Source organism: Pteronotus mesoamericanus, unplaced genomic scaffold (genome assembly GCF_021234165.1).
Source record: "Pteronotus mesoamericanus isolate MK-2021 breed Mesoamerican mustached bat unplaced genomic scaffold, CSHL_Meso_final scaffold_636, whole genome shotgun sequence".
In the NCBI taxonomy this organism is placed as follows: domain Eukaryota; kingdom Metazoa; phylum Chordata; class Mammalia; order Chiroptera; family Mormoopidae; genus Pteronotus; species Pteronotus mesoamericanus.
The window spans coordinates 4,071,421-4,090,821 of record NW_026555324.1 but is presented as its reverse complement, the minus strand read 5'-3'; the positions used below and the strand labels follow the sequence as shown (position 1 = coordinate 4,090,821).

Sequence of the window (19,401 nt, the reverse complement as noted above, 5' to 3'; positions counted from 1 at the left end):
AAGAACACCTTGAGACATGCTTCAGCCAGCTTCTCTCATAACATGAGCAATTATCTTTTCTTCACCCTTGAACCAGAACCATCAACTATAAACCATGGCTCAGATATGGACCTAGTGACCAAAAATCTGAACAATGAAAAGAAAAATTGAGAATTTTTTCAAAAATTGAGAAAAGGAGGCTAAAAACAGAATAGAACAAATTTAAGATCATAGGGGTACACACTGAGACTCATAGATAAGTTTCTTTTTTTTTGAAGAAAGCTTGGAAAGAAGGGGGTGATCCCTCCACTATCTCATAGAATAAGACCTACTGGCTATATGAAAACAACACAGTTTGAAATGCACTCTCTCTACTGTAAGTCTCAGCAGGTCCCCACCTTAACTTACATTTGTAAGGAAAAGACTTCATATCCTTGGAAAACAGTGATTGTCCATCAACTGCTAATTTTTCCTCAGGCCCCACTTTTTTCATGCTCTGTTCTGTTTCATAAAGAGCTTCATTTACCAGGATCTCTTGCCCTGTGGCTTCCTGATGGACTAATCAATGGGAAATACTGGTAGAATATTGGAGAGGGGAGAAAGGGAGGAGCCAGGGAGTTTCCTCCCCTTCTTCTCTGAGGCTTGTGGTAGCTCCAGCATTGGTTGCATCATCTCTTCCAAGTTTTTACCTCTCATTATATGGACTCAACTCTTGGGCTCTGGAAATACCACTTCCTCCCCTGTCCCTTTAGGTCTAGGGTGGCTGCGTATCTCTGCTATTACTAATCTTTGGGTTGCCTCCCAACCTCCTTTTGATTTCTCAGCCCTTCCTTCATCAGTACTAATTCTCCCTATAAAATTATCTTTGAAAGACCTAGAGTGGTTTTTGTTTTCCAGGCTGGATATTAACTGATAAAGAGACATTATTATTATTATTATTATTATTATTATTATTATTATTATTATGATGTACCAGAAAAAAGAGTGCTTTGTCCCTCTTTTGGTTTCCCTGAGACCCATGCTGCCATGCAGCAAGTGGCTGAGAACTCTCAATACAGGTAGACAGGCTTCTAGATGGCTGACCTTAGGCAATTTACTTAACTTTTGGATGCCTCAGTTTCTTTATCTGTAATAAAGTTGCCTACCTCATATGATTATGTTAAATGAAATAATGCATGCAAAGCACTGAATGTATCACTTGGTACATAATATAAATGAAACAAATTCCTAGCTGTTAATATGCACATTACTGTTATTTTACAAATCAGCTCCTTCATATTAGGCTTTAAAGATTCTCTCTCTTATCATTCCAACCATTGCCAAAGCTCATAGATAAGTCTGCCAAATGCCATATTTCTTGGGTATAGGCTTTCCCCATCTACATAGTTTTCATGAGAGTGATCATGCTTATACAACATGATACCTCCTCTTAGACACAGATCCGTGGGTGGGAATATGACTTAAACTGGGCTAACTTGTATATTTCCAAAGACTTTACAATTAAGTCCAAAAGAGAGTCAACTGATCTCTTTGGGTGGTTGGGTCAACGATAATGGAAAGATTTGGAGGTGTTGGACGTATTACCAGCTCTGTGGAATAGGAAGCAGAGAAAGACAGTTTGCAAGGAAAGGGAAGACAGGATCAGCTCCAAAGAGTATCAGAGACTGGGGCACCCTGATAATGATGAGCCCCCAGTTTCATTTCATTCCAGAAGAAGTCCAGCTCTGTTCTTGTCCTTGAGATCCAAGATATATCCATGGACCCTTATCATAAATTTATCTTTTCTGCTTAAAATAACCCAAGTGAGTTTCTCTCTTTTGCGATTCAAGGGGACCTATCTCATTTATAACCTTGTCACCTCCATCTCTAAAGTCCACTTGTCTTCTGAACCCTATTATTTCTCTAACTTCCTTATTTCCTTTTTTCTCCTCTTTCCATCATACATTTCTTTCCAGGAAATAAAAACACATCCTGTCCCCACCACACCACACAAAAATCTTTTCTGTTATTAGACTCAATGAAAAATGTTGAAAGGGTGACAAAAACACAAAAATTTTCTTACTCTGACAAGTGTTGTCACTGGGATTCATGAACTGTGTATCTCCAGAGAGGAGTTTGTATCCAGGGTCACAGCGACAGTAGAAACTTCCTTCAACATTCTGACATTCAGCATTTTTTCCACAATACCTACTGAAGGGTGGTTTACATTCATCAACATCTGAAACACAAAGAAATCTGGTCATTCATTTGACAAAGATTTATTGAGCATCTAATATGTCTCAAAGTGTTTTCATCCTTCTCACCACCACGAACCTTGTATCCGTTAGGATGCTTCTGGCTTGAATAATATTTTGCCTGACTAAAAGTGAGTTATCAATAGGGATTACTAATAAATCTCAATATAACAAAAAAAAACAACAACCCAGAAACAGTTTCTCAGTTTGTTAATGCAGCATCTCCATAATAGCAGAACATTGGTTTGACCTTTGTTGGCTTTCCCTCATTGTCCCAGGATGGCTGCCACAGCTCCAAACATCACATCTTCACATAGCCATGCCTCTTGGAAAACAAAAGGTAGGCTCACCCCAAAAAACATCATAACTAAAATGTCAAATATCAAAGACAAAGAATCTTAAAGGCAGCAAGGGAAAAAACAGGAAGCTCCGATAAGGCTAACAGCTGACTTCTCAAGAGAAACACTAAAAGCCAGAAGGGAATGCAAGAAATATTCCAAGTTATGAAAAACAAAGGTCTTCAACCAAGGCTACTCTACCCAGCAAGGCTCTCATTTAAAATGGAAGGCAAAATTAGGAATTTCCCAGACAAAAGAAGGCTAAAAGAATATACTTCCACCAAACCATCATTGCAAGATATGCTAAAGGGACTGCTTTAAGAAGATGAAGAAAACGAGCAAGGGAGAGAAGAACACAGGTACAAAGGGGGAAAATGGCAATAAATAAGCACCTATGAACAATAACCTTAAATGTAAATGGATTAAATGCTCCAATCAAAAGACATAAGGTAGCTGAATGGATAAGAAAACATGACCCACACATATGCTGCCTACAAGAGACCCACCTCATAACAAAAGACCTATACATGCTGAAAGTGAAGGGTTAGAAAAAAAATATTCCAAACAGGGAAAAAAACCCAAAAAGAAAGACTAAAAATCACATTATCATATCAATAGATGTGGAAAAAGCATTTGATAAGGTATAGCACATTTTTATGATAAAACCACTCAGCAAAGTGGGAGTGGAGGGATTATATCTCAACATAATAAAGGCCATATATGAGAAACCTACAGCCAAGGGGCAAAAACTAAACACTTTCCCACTAAGATCAGGAAATAAGACAAGGATGTCTGCTTTCACCACTTTTATTCAACATAGTATTGGAAGTTTTAGCCACAGTGATGAGACAAGAAAAAGAAATAAAAGGCATCCAAATTGGCCCAAATTGGAAAGGAGGAAGTAAAATTGTAATTGTTTGCAGGTGACAGGAAAGTGTACATAGGAAACCCTATAGACTCCACCAAAAAAACAACTTGACCTAGTAAGTGAAATTGGCCAAGCAGCAGGATACGAAGCCAATATTAAAAAATCTAAGGCATTTTTGTACACCAGCAATGGAATATCAGAAACAGAAATCAGGAAAAAAAAAATCACATTTGCTATAGCAACAAGAAAAATAAAGTACCTAGGAATAAACCTAACCAAGGAAACTCGTTTCTGTAGTCAGAAAACTACAGAACACTGCAGAAAGAAATTAAAGAAGACACAAATAAATGGAAGCATACACCATGTTCATGGATTGGAAGAATTAAGATCATCAAAATGTTGGTACTATGCAAAGCAATTTATTAATTCAGTGCAATCCTTATTAAAATACCAATGACATCTTTCACAGATATAGAACAAATATTTCCAAAATTTATTTGGAACCACAAATGACCCCAAATAGCCTCAGCAATTTTGAGAAAGAAGAACAAAGTAGGAGGGATCACAATATCTGATACCAAACTATATTACAAGGCCACCGTAATCAAAATGGTCTGGTATTGGCATAAGAACAGATACATAGATAAATGGAATAGAATAGAGAGCCCAAAAAACAAACCCATGTCTCTATGGTCAGTTAATATTTCACAAAGGGGGCAGGAGCGTAAAATGGAGTAAAAATAGCCTTTTTAACAAATGGTTTTAGGAGATCTGGACAGCTACATGCAAACAAATGAAACTCAACCACCAATGAACACTATACACAAAAATAAACTTAAGATGGATAAAAGATTTAATTATAAGTCATGACACCATAAAAGTCCTAGAGGAGAACATAGACAGGAAAATTTCAGATATTCCATGCAGCAGTATTTTCATTGATGTCCTGTAGAGCAAGGGATATAAAGAAAAGAATAAACAAATGGGACTATGTCAAATTAAAATGCTTCTGCACAGCTAAAGCAAACACTGGCAAAACGAAAAGGGAACCAAACATACGGGAAGATATATTTTGCCAATGATACTTCAGACAAGGGTTTGATCTCCAAAATATATAAAAAACTCACATGACTCCACATCAGGAGAACCAACAACCCAATTTAAAAATAGGCAAAGGACCTAACTGACCTTTCTCCAGGGAGGACATACAGAGGACCCAGAGAGCTATGAAAGGATGCTCAGCACCACTAGGCATCACAGAGATGCAAATTAAAACCACAATGAGATACCACTTCACACCAGTCAGAATGGCCATCATAAACAAATCAACAAACAACAAGTGCTGGTGAGGATGCAGAGGAAAGGGAACATTAAGTGTACTGTTCTTGGGAACGCAGACTGGTGCTGCCACTGTGGAAACAGTATGGAATTTCTTCAAAAGACTCAAAATGGAACTGCCTTTTGACCCAGCAATTCCACTGCTGGGATTATACATTAAGAATCTTCAAATACCAAGTCAAAAGAATCTATGCTTCCCAATGTTCACAGCAGTGTTATTTACAATAGCTAAGTGCTGGAAACAGTGTAAGTGCCCATTAGTTAAAGAGTGGATCAAAAAACTGTGGTATATTTACAAAGTAGAATACTATGCAGCAGAAAGAAAAAAGGAACTTCGACCCTTCATCACTGCATGGCTGGAACTGGGAAGTATTATGCTAAGTGAAATAAGCCAGATTGTGAAAGATAAATACCATGTGATCTCACCTGTAAGTGGAACCTAATCAACAAAACAAACAAGTGAGCAAAACAGAACCAGAGAAACGGAAATAAAGAACAAATTGACAGTGACCAGAGGGGAGGGGGAGGGGGGAAATGGGAGGAAGGAAGGGGAAGTGTCATGTCAAGAAACAAGTATAAAGGACCCATGGACAAAGACAATGCGGGGGTAGGACTGAATGTGGGAGGGGGGGATGGGTAGGGCAAGGGAAAGTAATGGCGGAAAAATGGGGAAAACTGTAATTGAACCACAATAAATAAAAGAATAAAAATGTACACATAAAAAAATAAGAAAAAGGCAAATAAGAAAAAAAGTACAAAATTAATAAAAAATGCAAAATAACATGGAGGAAGTAACATGTCAGCCATTGCACTAGATATAAGTGGATTAATATACACTAAATATAAATGGAAATCTGTTACCTAACAAGTGGACCCATGGCAGGAGTGGCGCCTAGATGCTATTACCGAAACAACGACACCCTCCTTCCCCGGGACCCCTCGGTTGTGGGTCCTTCGCCCGCTGCCCTTGGAATTATGGCTCTGAATGGCAGAGTTTGGTGAAAAAGAAAGGAACTATTTATTCAAAAGTTATGCAGGTTCCATTAATGGCTAAATGTCTCCCTTAAGTCTCAAAATCCCTTTAAAACACCCACCAACACACACACAGTCCTGCCTTCCCCCTCGGCCCAGTTAGGCCAGTCAGGGGTACCGTCCTTCAGAAGAAAAAGAACAGAAGTCCGGGGCTCAGCTAGGCAGGCCTCTCGCGGTTCTCAGCACCATCCGCTGCGTCTCTGCGATCTCCAGCTCTTAATCCATAACCATGTGGCACCTTCTCCCGGCCCACTAGCAAGAGTCCTTGCTCTCTTCTTTTTTCCCCACGTGGTCTTCACACTGTTCCCCAGAGTCTGTGTTCCCCACTGTCTCTCACGCTGGCTCCAGTCTCTCCTCCTTCCCTCTCTCAATTACATTCTGCATTGTCTTTTAAACCTTCCTGATTAGCTTTGGTGATATGCAAAATAACCCTCTTTGCATGTGAAGAATGAAGCTATCCTCTTACTGACCTACAAAATGACTCTCAATGGCCCTGCTCAAGGCTTCCATCCCCCACAGTGGCCCGCCCTGGGGTGGGGAGAATATATTTTTCTTGGACACCCCAATCTCTGGACCCTGTCACAAATACCCTTTTGGGGGGCCCTGGATGTGCCCTGTTACAAATCCTCTGTTAAAACAGAGACAAGCAGTTTGGGTGCAGAAGTTCTAAAACAAACACAGCCTTCAAATTATTTGTCACTCTTTCTTTGAGATATGGGCTTTTGTTTTAGCTCTTTGGGTCCAGGTGGGCTTGTGACTGCTTCAGTCAACTGACGATTGCAGAAGTGACACAACAGTACTCTGAGAAAAGGTCATAAAAAACATGTAACTCTGCCTAGTTTTCTTGGGAGGCTGACCCTCTGGAAGTTCTATGCTGAGGTATCCCCTCTCAGAATTCAGCTGTGAACTGTGAGAAGTTGAAGCTATATGGAGGGTTCTGGCATAGAAGCTCTTGACAATTCCAGATAATTCCTGCTTTTGAGTAATCCCAGCTTGGTCACTAGGCATGTGAGTGAAGGTGCCACTGGATAATTCCAGCCCTCAGCCATTTGATTTACCACCAGCCATTTGAGCATTTTGACTTAAGATGTCATAGGGCAGAGAAGACCCATCCCTGCTGTGCCTTTTCTGAATCCCTGGCTCACAGAATCCATGAGCCTAGTAAAATTGTTGTTTTGTGCCAATAAATTTGGGGTTTATTACACAGTGATAAATAACTGGAATACTGGGCTCAAAAATGGTATCCAGCTATATGCTGTTTTCAAAGACTGATAAAGAATATTAAAAATGAAGGGGTGTTCCAAGACTTTAATAAATAAAATCAGTAAAGAGAGAGAGAGAGAGAAAGAGAGCTAGCATCAGAGAGACAAAGGCAGACAGATGCACAGACGTAGAGAGGTATAAAGAGACAGGAATAGAGACTGAAAGAGTCAGAGTCCTATGCACAGAGATACTCTCATATTCCTTGAACAGAAAATATACATGAAAAAAAAATCCTCATCCAAGAACATATTTTTTGATTTTTCAGAGAGAGAGGACAAGAGAAACATAGTTGTCAGAGAGAAACATTAATTGGCTGCCTCCTATACCTTCCCCAGCTGGAGATTGAACTTGCAACCTAGGTATGAGTCCTGAATAGGGATTGAACCTGCAACATTTTGGTGTATGAGAAGATGCTCCAACTAACTGAATTATACATTTTAATAAACTCAACAATATGCTTCTGCAAAGAAACTTTTAATAAATATTAAAAAAGTAGAAAATTTCATCCATTAGTTTAAAATCTCTAATACATTTTAAAAAATTAGAAATAATTCCTTCATTTTCTAATAATAATGAATATATTATATAAAAACGAATGACTGTAAGAAACAACTTTTTTCTTAGATATGACACCCATAGTACAAGCAACAAAAGAAAAAATAGATACATTGGACTTCATTAAAATAAAAAAAAGACACATGGGACTTCATTTAAAAAAAACTTTTGTGCTTCAAAGGACACTGTCATGAAAGTGAAAAGAAAATCCACACATGCGAGGAAATGTTTGCCAATCAGATATCTGGGAAGGGACTAGTGTTCAGAATATATAAAGAACTAAAATTCAACAACAGCAAAATAATACAAAGAACCCAATTAAAAACAGGTAAATAACTTAACAGACATTTCTTCAAAGAAGACAGGAAGTGCATGAAAAGATTCTCAATATTATTAGTCACTAGGGACATGCAAATCAAAGCTACTATGTGATATTAATTCATACCCATGAGATTGACTATAATAAAAAAAAAAAGGCAGACCGTAAAGCATTGGGAAGGATGTGGGGAAACTGAAACTCTTATACAATGCTGGTGGTAATGTAAAAATGGCAGAAGCACTTGGTAAAACAGTTCAGAACTTCTCAAAAAGTTAAGAACAGTTATCATGTGACTCACTGCGTGCACTCCTAAGTATATACCTCAAAGAATTAGATAGTAGTAATGGTACACAATTTTGGAATGTATTAAAACTCACTAAATTATGTATCTTAAAAGTGTGAGTTTTATGGTAGGTGAATTAAATCGCAATAAAAAAAAGATGATGATGGCCTCATAAGATTGGTGCCTAACTGCGTTTCCACCCAATGACCCTGTCATTTACCAGGCTATGGATATATACTGACTTCATTTTCTTTTTATGGAACCAGTTAGACATATTTCAATACAAAGATCTTGTACTTGTGATGCCTTTGTTAAGTGTTTTTGAATATCACTTCCATTCTATTAAAGTGACTATCACTTTAAAGTGATCTTTTAAAATGCACATGGTGACGCAATACTTTGATATTAACTTATCATAATAACAGTTGTTAAAGCAGAAGTTTTAGCATTGGCACCGACTGGAACAGACAACACATTTCCAAGCGAGGAACTGGGCCAGACCTCACATTTGCAAAGGAAAAGGTATCTTGAATCTGGTCATATGATTCTTCCATCCTTCACTAATATCAGGGGTTTAAAGGATCAGGGGCTGGTGAATAAGGGAGGGAGATTTCATTTGGAGAGAGCCAGTGCTGCACTGTGAGCCTCTCCACTCCCACATAAGAGGAGAAAAGTGTGTGAGTTTTTCCTCTTCATCTCACTCCCAGAAAGAGGGATTTTAAGGAGTTCACTCAGCAAATTATACATTGTCTGTATTTTGTGGGGACCCAGCTGATTGGTGCATATTTCCTCCTAAAGAACCTAAGGGATGAGCCATTGGCTTGCATTGGCAAAGAAGAGATTTTACTCCTCCTGCATATCCCAAGTTTCTTGGGAAAAGATGAGGGAATATTTCCCAAGAACTGGAGGGGGGTCAGGTGTGAAAGATTTCTGATGTGGGGTTGCTTAGGTTCTGTCCCAGAGGGTCACCTGGAATGGTAAATGGCCTTTGGCAGGAAGAAGCTGGAGGACAGGATTCTTCCAGGATGTGGAAGGTGTAGGAAGGAACTTGCTGTTATCAAGGGAATTTCAGGGCAGTGATAGGGTGAGAGGGGAATTATCTTCGTAGTGCCCACCAAGGCTCTCATGACAGAAAGTGTTATAACTTAGGGACGTAGAGGATAAATGACAACAATAGCATCGGTCAAGTACAGACTCTCCTGCTTCTCTTTCCTCTTTCTTTTGGTCTCCAATGGCAGCAAGTTTGGGCAAAGAAGAGCAGAAGTGTTAGGTGGGGAAGAGGACTGACTGCAGGCTTCCGACAGGGAAAGAGCTTGACCCAAGGGAGGAACACAATCCAATAGTAACTCAAGTCTGGAGTGCTTACTCTTCCATAAGGTTATTGAGTTGAGACTACAGTTTATATCTTAGGAGTCATATGAATTGGAAAAGTTTCTGCCCAAATTTTTATTCTCTCTCTGCCATGACTTTAGCGCATATTCTCACTCCTTAACTTAAACAGAAACATTTATATGATGCTTTATAAGCCATGAGGTACTGTTACATTCATTACCTTATTCAATCCCCGCTCCCTCATGAAGTCAGCATTATTATCCTCACGTTATAGAGGAAAATAGTGAGAACTGGCTAGGTTCTGGAAGAGCCCCCTTTGCTGACTTCATGAGAGCGTTTCTTTCTTGGTTAAGGTGGAGTGGTAGTTGTCAGCATTGCGCATTACTGTTACTCCCCCACCCTTATGCTGCCTACTTTCGAGTTCCAACTCTGGGTGATTTGAAAATTACCCCTTTACCTTCACATATGTCCAAGGGGAACGTGAGGACTCGCTCCCCTGATTGAGAATGGTATCCAGGCTTGCAGGTACAGTACCCGTCAATGTCACAGAGGGCATTTTGGGGGCATGGAGGACAGGAACCTGCAGGGAGAGGAGAGACAGGTGGTCAGATGTCACCTGGGTCAAACACTCTCCAGTTATCATTTGGCTCCGCCTCTGAGCAGGGCCTCTGGAGGCCGAGGGAGCCTACACTTTTTTCCTTTTGTGAGATCTCAGTACAGTGAAAACATTAGAAGTACTACTTATATACCTTACGAAGTGATCATTCCAGTAAGTGTAGTACCCACCTGACGCCATACATAGTTACTACAGTGTTGTTGACTATATCCCTTATGCTGTACTTTATATCCCTGAGGATGATTTTATAACCGGTAATCTCTTTCCCTTTTTCACCCACCCCTCCAGACTCCACCTATGTGGCAACCATCAGTTTGTTCTCTGTATCTATGAGTTTGTTCATTTTGTTTTTTAGATTCCACATATAAGTGAGAACATATGGTAATTGCCTTTCTCCATGTTGTCGCAAATGGTGAGGTTTCATAAATGTCTGATCAATTAAGTTGTATGCCTGAAACAAATATAATATTGTATGTCAACTATAACTAAAAAGTAAATTAAAAAATAAAAAAGAAATAAAAAACCAAAAAAAGAAAAAAAAAAAAAAGAGAGAGAGAGAGACAACCAAACCCAAGGTGCAGAAGAGTGCATGATGTAGGACTGGGGTTGGCATTAAATTAATTCGAACACAAAAATTTCGATGCAATATAATTGTGTTATTCTCATGATCACTGAAGATTTAATAAAAGGGGAATGAGTTGGTTAAGACTTGGGATCCTGGATTCAATTCTGGTTTTACTCCTTAATAGCTGTGTGTCTTTGCACAAGTGTCTTAAATTCTCTGTGCCTCAATTTCCTCATCTGTAAAATGGGTTATTGTGAGAAGTGAATTAATACATACAAAGTGCTTTGGGCAGTGTCTGGTACATATGACTATAAAAATTTGAATTTGTAGGGTATCATGGGAGGTATATTCTGTTACTGGTACATGTTATTTTTGTAGCTCTATGTCTAACTTCATTTAGACAAAGTTACACTAAATGTCTTAATTTGAGGCCACTTGAGAAAGAATGGAAAGAATGGTGCTGAGGAAATGCCTCAAGCTTTGGGGCTAGTGAAGAGATGTGGGAGCTGCGAAAGGACCCTGGGCAGTGGGTCCTGGGAACACAATGGGGAAGCACTATGCAGTGCCTGGTTACTCAGAATGCATCCCTTCACCAGAAATGCAGACTCTCAGACGCCATTCTGGACCTGCTGAATCATAATCCAGTGACATCTCCAAGGAATTAAAGCTAACCTGAAATGACCTTATTAATTTTGTGTTGATGTGTATGATCAGAATGAAATGGTGACCACCATGCACTGTCTCTCTTGACTAGTCTCACTTCATGAGACTTTGTTTTATTCACTGTTCTGTGTCCACATTGGGAACATTGTGGGTACTAAAAACAAACAAATAGACTATTATAAGTAAAATAAAAAGACAGACTAAAAGATATCCAAATTTGATGAAATGATCCATTAAAAAAGAAATAACATAGGAACAAGCCTGCCCAACTTCTGTCCCCTAAATAAGCCTCTCTCCTCGAGCCTCTTGGAGGATGTGGGTGGCTCAGGTTCATCCTTAGTCCGCACCCTGTGATGGTGGAAGTCAGACTTTGAACACTCACCACTCACCTTTGGCTTTCTGAACAATGACTCCTGGCAAACTCAGCAGAATGCAGAGTCCTGGAACAGGGAAGCAGAAGGGAGAGAATTGAAACTATTGAGGAAAGATCCCAGAAGTTTTTCAAGGGCTCTATATCAGTTACCTATCACAACTAGCCATCACAAGGGTAGCAGCTTAAAACAACACTCATTTTATTCTCTCTCATTTATTATGATTTCTGTGGACCAGGAATCTGGGAAGAATTTAGCTGGGTGATGCTGGCCCAGGGTTTCTTACATTGTTGCAGTTAGACGGTGGCTGTGAGGGAGTGGCTGAAAACTGGGCATTACTGTCCCTTCATGAGAGCTCAGGGCCTGGGATAGTTTGAACTTCCTCCCAACATGGTCAGGCTGTGCAGGAATCAAAGTTTAACCCATGTCCACCCAACTAGTCCACCCTCATCTACACCTATCACTCTACTTGGCAAACAGAGATCCTTCCATTACTAGGACCCACTTTTTAAAAATCTTTATTGATGTATTGTCCTGGTTGGTGTGGCTCAGCTGGTTGGAGTGTCATCTATAGACTGAAGGATCACAGGTTCAATTCCTGGTCAGGGCACATGCCTCGGTTTTGGGTTTGATCCCTGGTTGGGTGCATACGAGTAGGCAACCAATCCATGTTTCTCTCTCACATAGATGGTTTCTCTCTCTCTTTTTCGCTCTCTCTTTCCTTTCCTCTCTCTCTAAAAGCAATGAAAAAAAATCCTCAGGTAAAGATTTTAAAGAGCTTTATTGAGGTATAATTGATATACAAAAATCTAACACATATAGTGTATACATCTTCCTGAGTTTGGACATACGCATACACCATATACCCATGATACTGAAAGGGGATAGAAACTGAGGGGTCCCCAGAATCCCCATAGCCCTTGGTTGGGGGATGGAGGGAGCAGATGATACAGCTTAAGATACTTTTCATAACAAAGGTTAGTTTAATAGCTGTACTACCACCTCAGGGCAAGGTGAGCATGACTTTCAGGATTGACTCCTGATGTAGCAAGGTAGGCATTCTCCCTGGTTCACTGAGTCACTCTTGCCCTGACTGGGGATGGCAGCTGAGAGAATGTAAACAATATAGGAGAACTGGCAAATGTAGCACATTGTGGAAGGAGTTGGAAGTGAGGTCACTTAGGGGGCTCCAGGTCAGGGTTTAAACTAAGGGGGAGTAACCATGAGGGAATTTGGCCATGCGGTTTGCAAGCAGAGTAGTGAGGAAGGAGGGCCATAATGTAGCAGCTATGTAGTTTGGGGGTCTGGAATTCTGCCATGCATTTTGTCTCAATTTTCCCCCTTTGCCCTCCTCCACCCATCCTATCCTGCCCCCCGCTCCCACAGTCAATTCCCACTCTGTTGCCCATGTTCATGGGTCATTCATACATGTTCTTTGTTTAGTCCCTTCTCCTTCTTTCCACCATTGTCCTCCTTCTCCATCCCCACTGGTCACTTTCAGTCTGCTCCGTCTTTATATGCCTGTGGTTTACCTTGTTACTTTATTTTGTTGGATAGATTCCACTTATAGGTGAGATCGTATGGTAATTGTCTTTCACTGACTGGCTTATTTCACTTAGCATAATATTCTCCAGTTCTATCCTTGTTGTTGCAAAAGGTAGGAGTCTTTCTTTCTTATTATTTTTTAAATGCAGATTGTATTTATTTATTTATTTTTAAATTTCAAAATCCATTATAAAATATTAAAAAATTTAAATCCATTATAAAGTCTCAGCAATTAAAACAACATAACACCAGCACAGAAATAATCAAGTAGATCAATGAAATAAAATGAGCATTCTAGAAACAAATGTATATATCTGTCTAACAATGTAATATATGATTAAATTGATGTTTCAAATCATTGGGGAAAATAAGGCTTATTCAACAAATAAGGTGCATGGACAACTATTACTTGAAATAAACCAAATATAGAGCCCTATTTCACACATTATACAAAAAATATTCAGGTGAATTAAAAATCAATATGTAAAATCTAAGGAGTTTTAGGAGAAAATGCAAAATAACATTTTTCTTACCCTGAAGTAAAATATTCAAACCCAGAAGCTATAAAGTAAAATATTGGCAGTATGACTATATTAAGCATTTAAGGCTATATAGTAATATACATATAAAAAAGTTAAAGGACAAGTAATAGAATAGGAAAGTATTTGCAACACATCTAAAAAAAGGGTAACAGTTTTTTTCTTTAGAGAAAAATTTCTACAAACATTTAACCAGAAAATGGATAAGGAATACCAAAAACTCATTTAAAGCTTTTTAAAAATAATAGAAATAGGCAAGAAATATACAAAAACAGTTTTAGTTTCAACAAATAATAAAGGAACAATTAAAATGCATCATTGTCACAATCAGATTGATAAGTATTAAAAATATTGGTAATATCAAGTATTGGTGACTGTGAAAGGAACTGGGTATTCATAGACTCTTTTTCTTCATTTTTTTAAAGCAGTCCTTTTAGCATATTTTGCAATGCTGGTTTGGTGGAGGTGTGTTCTTTTAGCCTTCTTTTGTCTGGGAAACTTCTTGTTTCACCTTGCATTTTAAATGAGAGCCTTCCTGGGTAGAGCAGTCTTGGTTGCAAACCTTTGCTTTTTATTACTTGGGATATTTCTTGCTGTTCCCTTCTGGCTTGCAGTATTTCTGTTGAGAAGTCAGCTGTTAGCTGTACCAGGGCTCCCTTATATGTTATTACCTCTTTCTCCCTTGCTTGCTTTAGGATTCTCTCTTTGTCTTTGATATTTGCCATTCTAATGATGATGTGTCTTGGAGTGGGTCTCATTGGGTTCCTCTTGAATGGGACCCTCTGTGCTTCCAGGACTTGTGTGACTTTTTCCCTCTTCAAATTAGGGAAATTTTCCATCATTACTTTTTCAAACAGTTTCTCTATCCCTCCTTTTCTTCTCCTTCTGGTATCCCTATTATATGGATATTATTATATTTGAGGTTGTCCTGCATTTCCCTAAATGCCTCTTCATTGTTTTTGAGTATTTTTTCACTTTCTTGCTCTTTCTGGGAGCTTTTTTCTACCTTGTCCTCCAGCTCGCTGATTTGATCCTCTGCTGCATCTAGCCTGCTTTTGATTCTTTCTACTGTGTTCTGCAATTCAGAAATTGTATTCTTCATTTCCTCTTGTGTCTTATTGATAGTTTCTATGTCCTTTTTCATGCTGATATATTTTGCAGATAGTTTCCCTGTCGTTTTTTGTAATTCTCTCTGAGCTCACTGAGCTCATTGAGCTTCCTTAGAACTGTTGTTTTGAACTCAGTATCTGATAGTTTACTTGCCTCTGTTTCATTTAGTTCTCTTTGTGGGGATTCCTCCTTTCCCTTTGACTGGGGGTTATTTCTTTGTCTTCCCATTATTTGTGAGATTCTTCTTTTTTGCTTCTTCTTAAATTGATCTGTTTTGATTTTCTGACTTTGTGGTGTGAACTTCTATCGTAGGAGAATGCTGTTTTTTCTTTCTGGATCTGCCTCTGATGATGTCAGTTGTTGACCCTGTCTGACCTGAGGCAGTCTGTTTGAGACTTCCAGGAATCTACTGTCTGTGGCTGTCTCCTTCAACTGTTAATCTAGTTACTATGCATTCAGCAGGCCAGTTTAGACACCACAGGGTGGGGCAGAGTTCTTCCTGGGGACAGAGTTATTGGGTCGTCTCATGCTGCTGCCCCTCAGGGGAGTGATCTGCCTGAGCTAGATGGTTGTTGCTGTATGGGTGAGGAGTCAGCACTGGGATACCACTGGGTACTCTCCCCATTCTCGCCACAAAGCCTCCATCTGCAGTCTCTCCTCATGTAACTCCAGATCACTCTATGCCTCCTTTAGCCAGAGATCTACCATCTGTGGCTGCCACTTGTGCTCAGCAGTCAGGCTTTAGCACTATCAGGCCAGGGCTGAGTCCCTCCCAGTGGCAGGGCTTTTATGTCCTCTCATGCTGTTGCCACTCAGGGGAGTGGTCTGCGTGAGCAAAATGGCTGCTGCCATTTGGGAGATGAGTCAGCACTGGGATCTGGCTGGCTACTCTCTCAGTTTTCTCCCCAAAGCCTCCTTCTCCAGTCTCTCCTCAGTCATCTCCAGCCCACTCCCACTCCAGAGACCAGGGTAAGTGGCTGCAAATAGAAATTTATGCGTTGGCTCATTAAGTGGCTCTTTGCATCTCTAGCCACCCATCTCTGGTAGCAACTGGCTGTTATCTGTGTATTTTTTGGGCTCTGGTGCTGTAGGCTGGGGATCCCCACTTATAGTTTATATCCCGCTCATCTCAGGGGGATCCAACTGGCTGTTTCAATATCTTTCTCATCCTGCTGCCCATGAGCATCCCGCCCACCTTTTCAAGTCTCTACTGTGCTCCTTATCAGTTAGGTTGTACTGAAGCTGATGATTCTGTCTGTCTGAGATTAGAAGGCTCCTCTCTCAGTATTGTTCAGTTGTTTGTTCCAGGTGATTTCTCCACAATTTAGTTGTAATTCCAGATTGGTCCTGGGAAGAGGTCAGTGTGACTTCCACTCACTCCTCCACCATCTTGATTCTGCTGCCATGCGCTGCCTATAGTGAGGGATTTAGCCATGTGGCTTGGAAGGGAGTTGAAGAGCCTTGAGAGAGGAATGATGCAGCAGCCATGTGAGAGGGAGAAGTGAGCAAGCAGCTATGTAGTTTGTAGTCAGGATCTGGCCATGTGGCCTGGTGTATTAAGGAAGGAGACATTTGCTGCTCTGATTGTGCCTGCCCTAGCTGACTCTGAAGACTCTCCTTTGCAAGACACTGAACTACTGTCATGCAAATTCAGACTCTATCTGGACTCTTGGGACTTATGTCTTTTCTGGACTATTACATGGATGACAACGTACCCCAGGAGAGAACTACTGCAAGAGGATGGAGATTCTGATCTAGAGCAGATGGAGAACTCTTTGCACACTCAGCTTAAGATAAGAAAATGCCAAACTATTGGTCTTGCTTTTGGCTTATAGCCTTTTGGGGAACAAGGGAAATGCTGGGTCTCATGGGAGAACAGGGCTCCCAGCTGAAGTGCTCCCAACCCCCCTACCCCCCCGCAAGGTTGGAATATTGTAAATAAAAACCTGTGTCTTCCAGCATTAATTGTTGGGTCATATACCAAAGTGCCACGTGGACTGGCCCCGTCTGCTCAGTTACAATACCATCACTACAATCAATGTACTAAATCATATCCAACACCTCCGAACATTTCCTTATGTTCTTTTGCGTTTTTCTTTTCCCTTTGGGTAGTAGCCCTTTCCATGAAATCTACCCCTTTAACATGTATTTTGAAATGCACAACACTGCATTGTTAACTGCGGGTTCCATATTTTACAGTCGATCTCTGGAACTTATTCATCTTGTACAACAAAAACTTTACACCATGGAAAAAAAACTCCTCCTTTCACCCTCCCCCAGCCTCTGGCAAGCACGATTTTATTTTCTGTGTCTATGAGTTTAACTACTTTTGATACTTCTTACAAGCAAAATTGTGCAGTATTTGTCCTCTGTGTCTGGTTTATTTCACTTAGCATAATGTCCTTGAGAGTCATCCATGTTGTCACAAATGGCAGGACTTCCTTCTTTTTAAAGGCTGAATGATATTCAGTTGTATGTATATACTATATATTTTTTTATCCATTCATCTGTCTGTCAGAAATCTTCCATAAATGCTAGCTGCCTCCATTACCATGTTATTTGCATGAGAGTTTCTTTCTAATTCTTGACCTAATGCTCATTTTATTCCATTGTCTGTTCTTTCCAGTTATGAGGGCAGAGAGATCATGGATAACCAAAATTCACAAATAACTTATCTCTGAAGCGTCTAGGATTCTGCCTCTAGTTGCCCCAAAGCAGGAAATATCTTGTTCCAGTTTTTCTCATTTAAATTGCACACTCTCTCACTTAAATTTGATTCCACAGATACATAATGGACATCTCTTCAGTGTATGATGTTGTAGGAGGGGCTGCAAAGTTGAAGGGACATGACATTTGCTTTCAAGTAGCTTATGTTATTTTTTAATAGAATTTATGGTGTATCACTCTTTTTGCAAATAAATAACTGTGAGACTTTAAACAAGGCTATAACCTTTTTATGATGTCATTTCACATCTGTAATGTGAAGATGCTGTGTGATAATGAGTGTAAAACAATTTTAGCTTGATGCCAGGCTAAAGTAGGAACTTGGTGAATGTTAGCTTTGGTTGGTATTGTGGCCGTTGATAGTTACTTGATCTGGAGCCAGAAGGATGGAATGGATTTCAGAGTTGGGGAACAATCTGCAAAGAAGTGGTTGAAGCCACAAGATCATAAGATTCCTTGGCATTATAGCAAAGATCTGGAGCCAGCCAGCTTGGGTAGAATCCTGGCTCTGCCATTTATAAGGTATGTGACTTTGGACAAATAACATAACCTCTTTGTGCCCCAGTTTTCTCATCTGCATGGTGGGGATAATAATAATACCTGCCTCATGGACCTACTGAGAGGATTAAATGTGTTAATACATATAAGGTACATATGAATACTCAAAAATATTGGTTGTTATTAATAATATTCTTGGTACAGAAAAAGGAAAAAGGTGGGGGAGAAAGAATAATAAGAGATACAGAGAAAGAGTCAGTGTAGTGTTAGGTCATGGAAGTTTTCAAGGAGGAGAGGATATCAATTAGAAAACGAAACCTGTATAGAAGAAAATGAACAACATATTAAATTAAACCATAAGGAAAATTTTAGGGATATTTGGGAGCATAGTTTATATAAGGTGGTGAAGTAGGAAACCATAATTTATGAGAACAGGAGACTGTTCAAGGCAGAGTGGAGGAAAGAGGGGGAGGTAAAGACAGCTATTGTTGAATTGAGTAGCTCCTGCTAAGAGGTAGGTTAAGGTATAGTCATTGTCAAGGTTACACATACCTGGGAAAAGTGATGGCCCTCGCATTCCTGCATGCAGGTAACCCGTGCCAGCCAACTCTCAATACTCTTCTCTGCTTTAAGTCAGCAACTTTTCCTGTCCCAAGGAAACCTAATGAGAATTAACATAGGGACCTCAGGTCAGCTGACTTAGGAAATTGTTCTCAGAAAAGTGAACTTCTTTCACCATGAGACCCACTGTTCTGCTTTTTTGTTGTTTTATATTCTATGCACTGACTTAGGGAATTGTTCTCAGAAAAGTGAACTTCTCGTCTTTCACCACCAGACCCATGGTTCTGCTTTTTATTTGTTTATTTTCTATGATTTTTCTGCACTAGTTTACATATACTCCCTTTGGAGTGTCATGGGACAGGCACGAGCAGGAGCAGGTCTGCCTCAGGCTTGTAGTGTGTGGGTTCTTGACTTTGTGTAGGAAAGATTTCACACGTAAGTCCAGGTGATTGTGAGAGCACATTTATTAAGGCTGGAGACAGCGAAACAAAGGAAGGGTTTCGGGTAGAAGAAGCAACAGGAGAGAGCCTAGGCGGTGCTCTGCTTTGGCTCCCTAGAAAAGTTATAGGAAAGGAATGAGTCCTAGGTGGGGTTGTTGTTAGGTCACCTGGAAGTCAGAGGAAAAAAGAGCCTTGTGAAAGGCTGAAGCCGGCACCATATACTACTGT

At 39.9% G+C, this 19,401-nt stretch overlaps 1 protein-coding gene across 1 annotated transcript in view; it reads right to left on the bottom strand.

The window, feature by feature from the left end:
- The window catches only part of ADGRE3 (adhesion G protein-coupled receptor E3), a 54,036-nt gene extending 35,238 nt beyond the window's left edge, over nucleotides 1–18,798 (bottom strand). The window contains exons 1-4 of the mRNA XM_054562074.1: nucleotides 18,725–18,798; nucleotides 11,775–11,825; nucleotides 9,999–10,121; nucleotides 2,042–2,197 (exon numbers count right to left, since the gene is read on the bottom strand). Coding sequence (XP_054418049.1) covers nucleotides 2,042–2,197; nucleotides 9,999–10,121; nucleotides 11,775–11,825; nucleotides 18,725–18,749 — 355 coding nt within the window. The 5' untranslated portion in view covers nucleotides 18,750–18,798. The remainder of the gene's footprint in view (nucleotides 1–2,041; nucleotides 2,198–9,998; nucleotides 10,122–11,774; nucleotides 11,826–18,724) is intronic.
- Nucleotides 18,799–19,401: the final 603 nt, after the last annotated feature.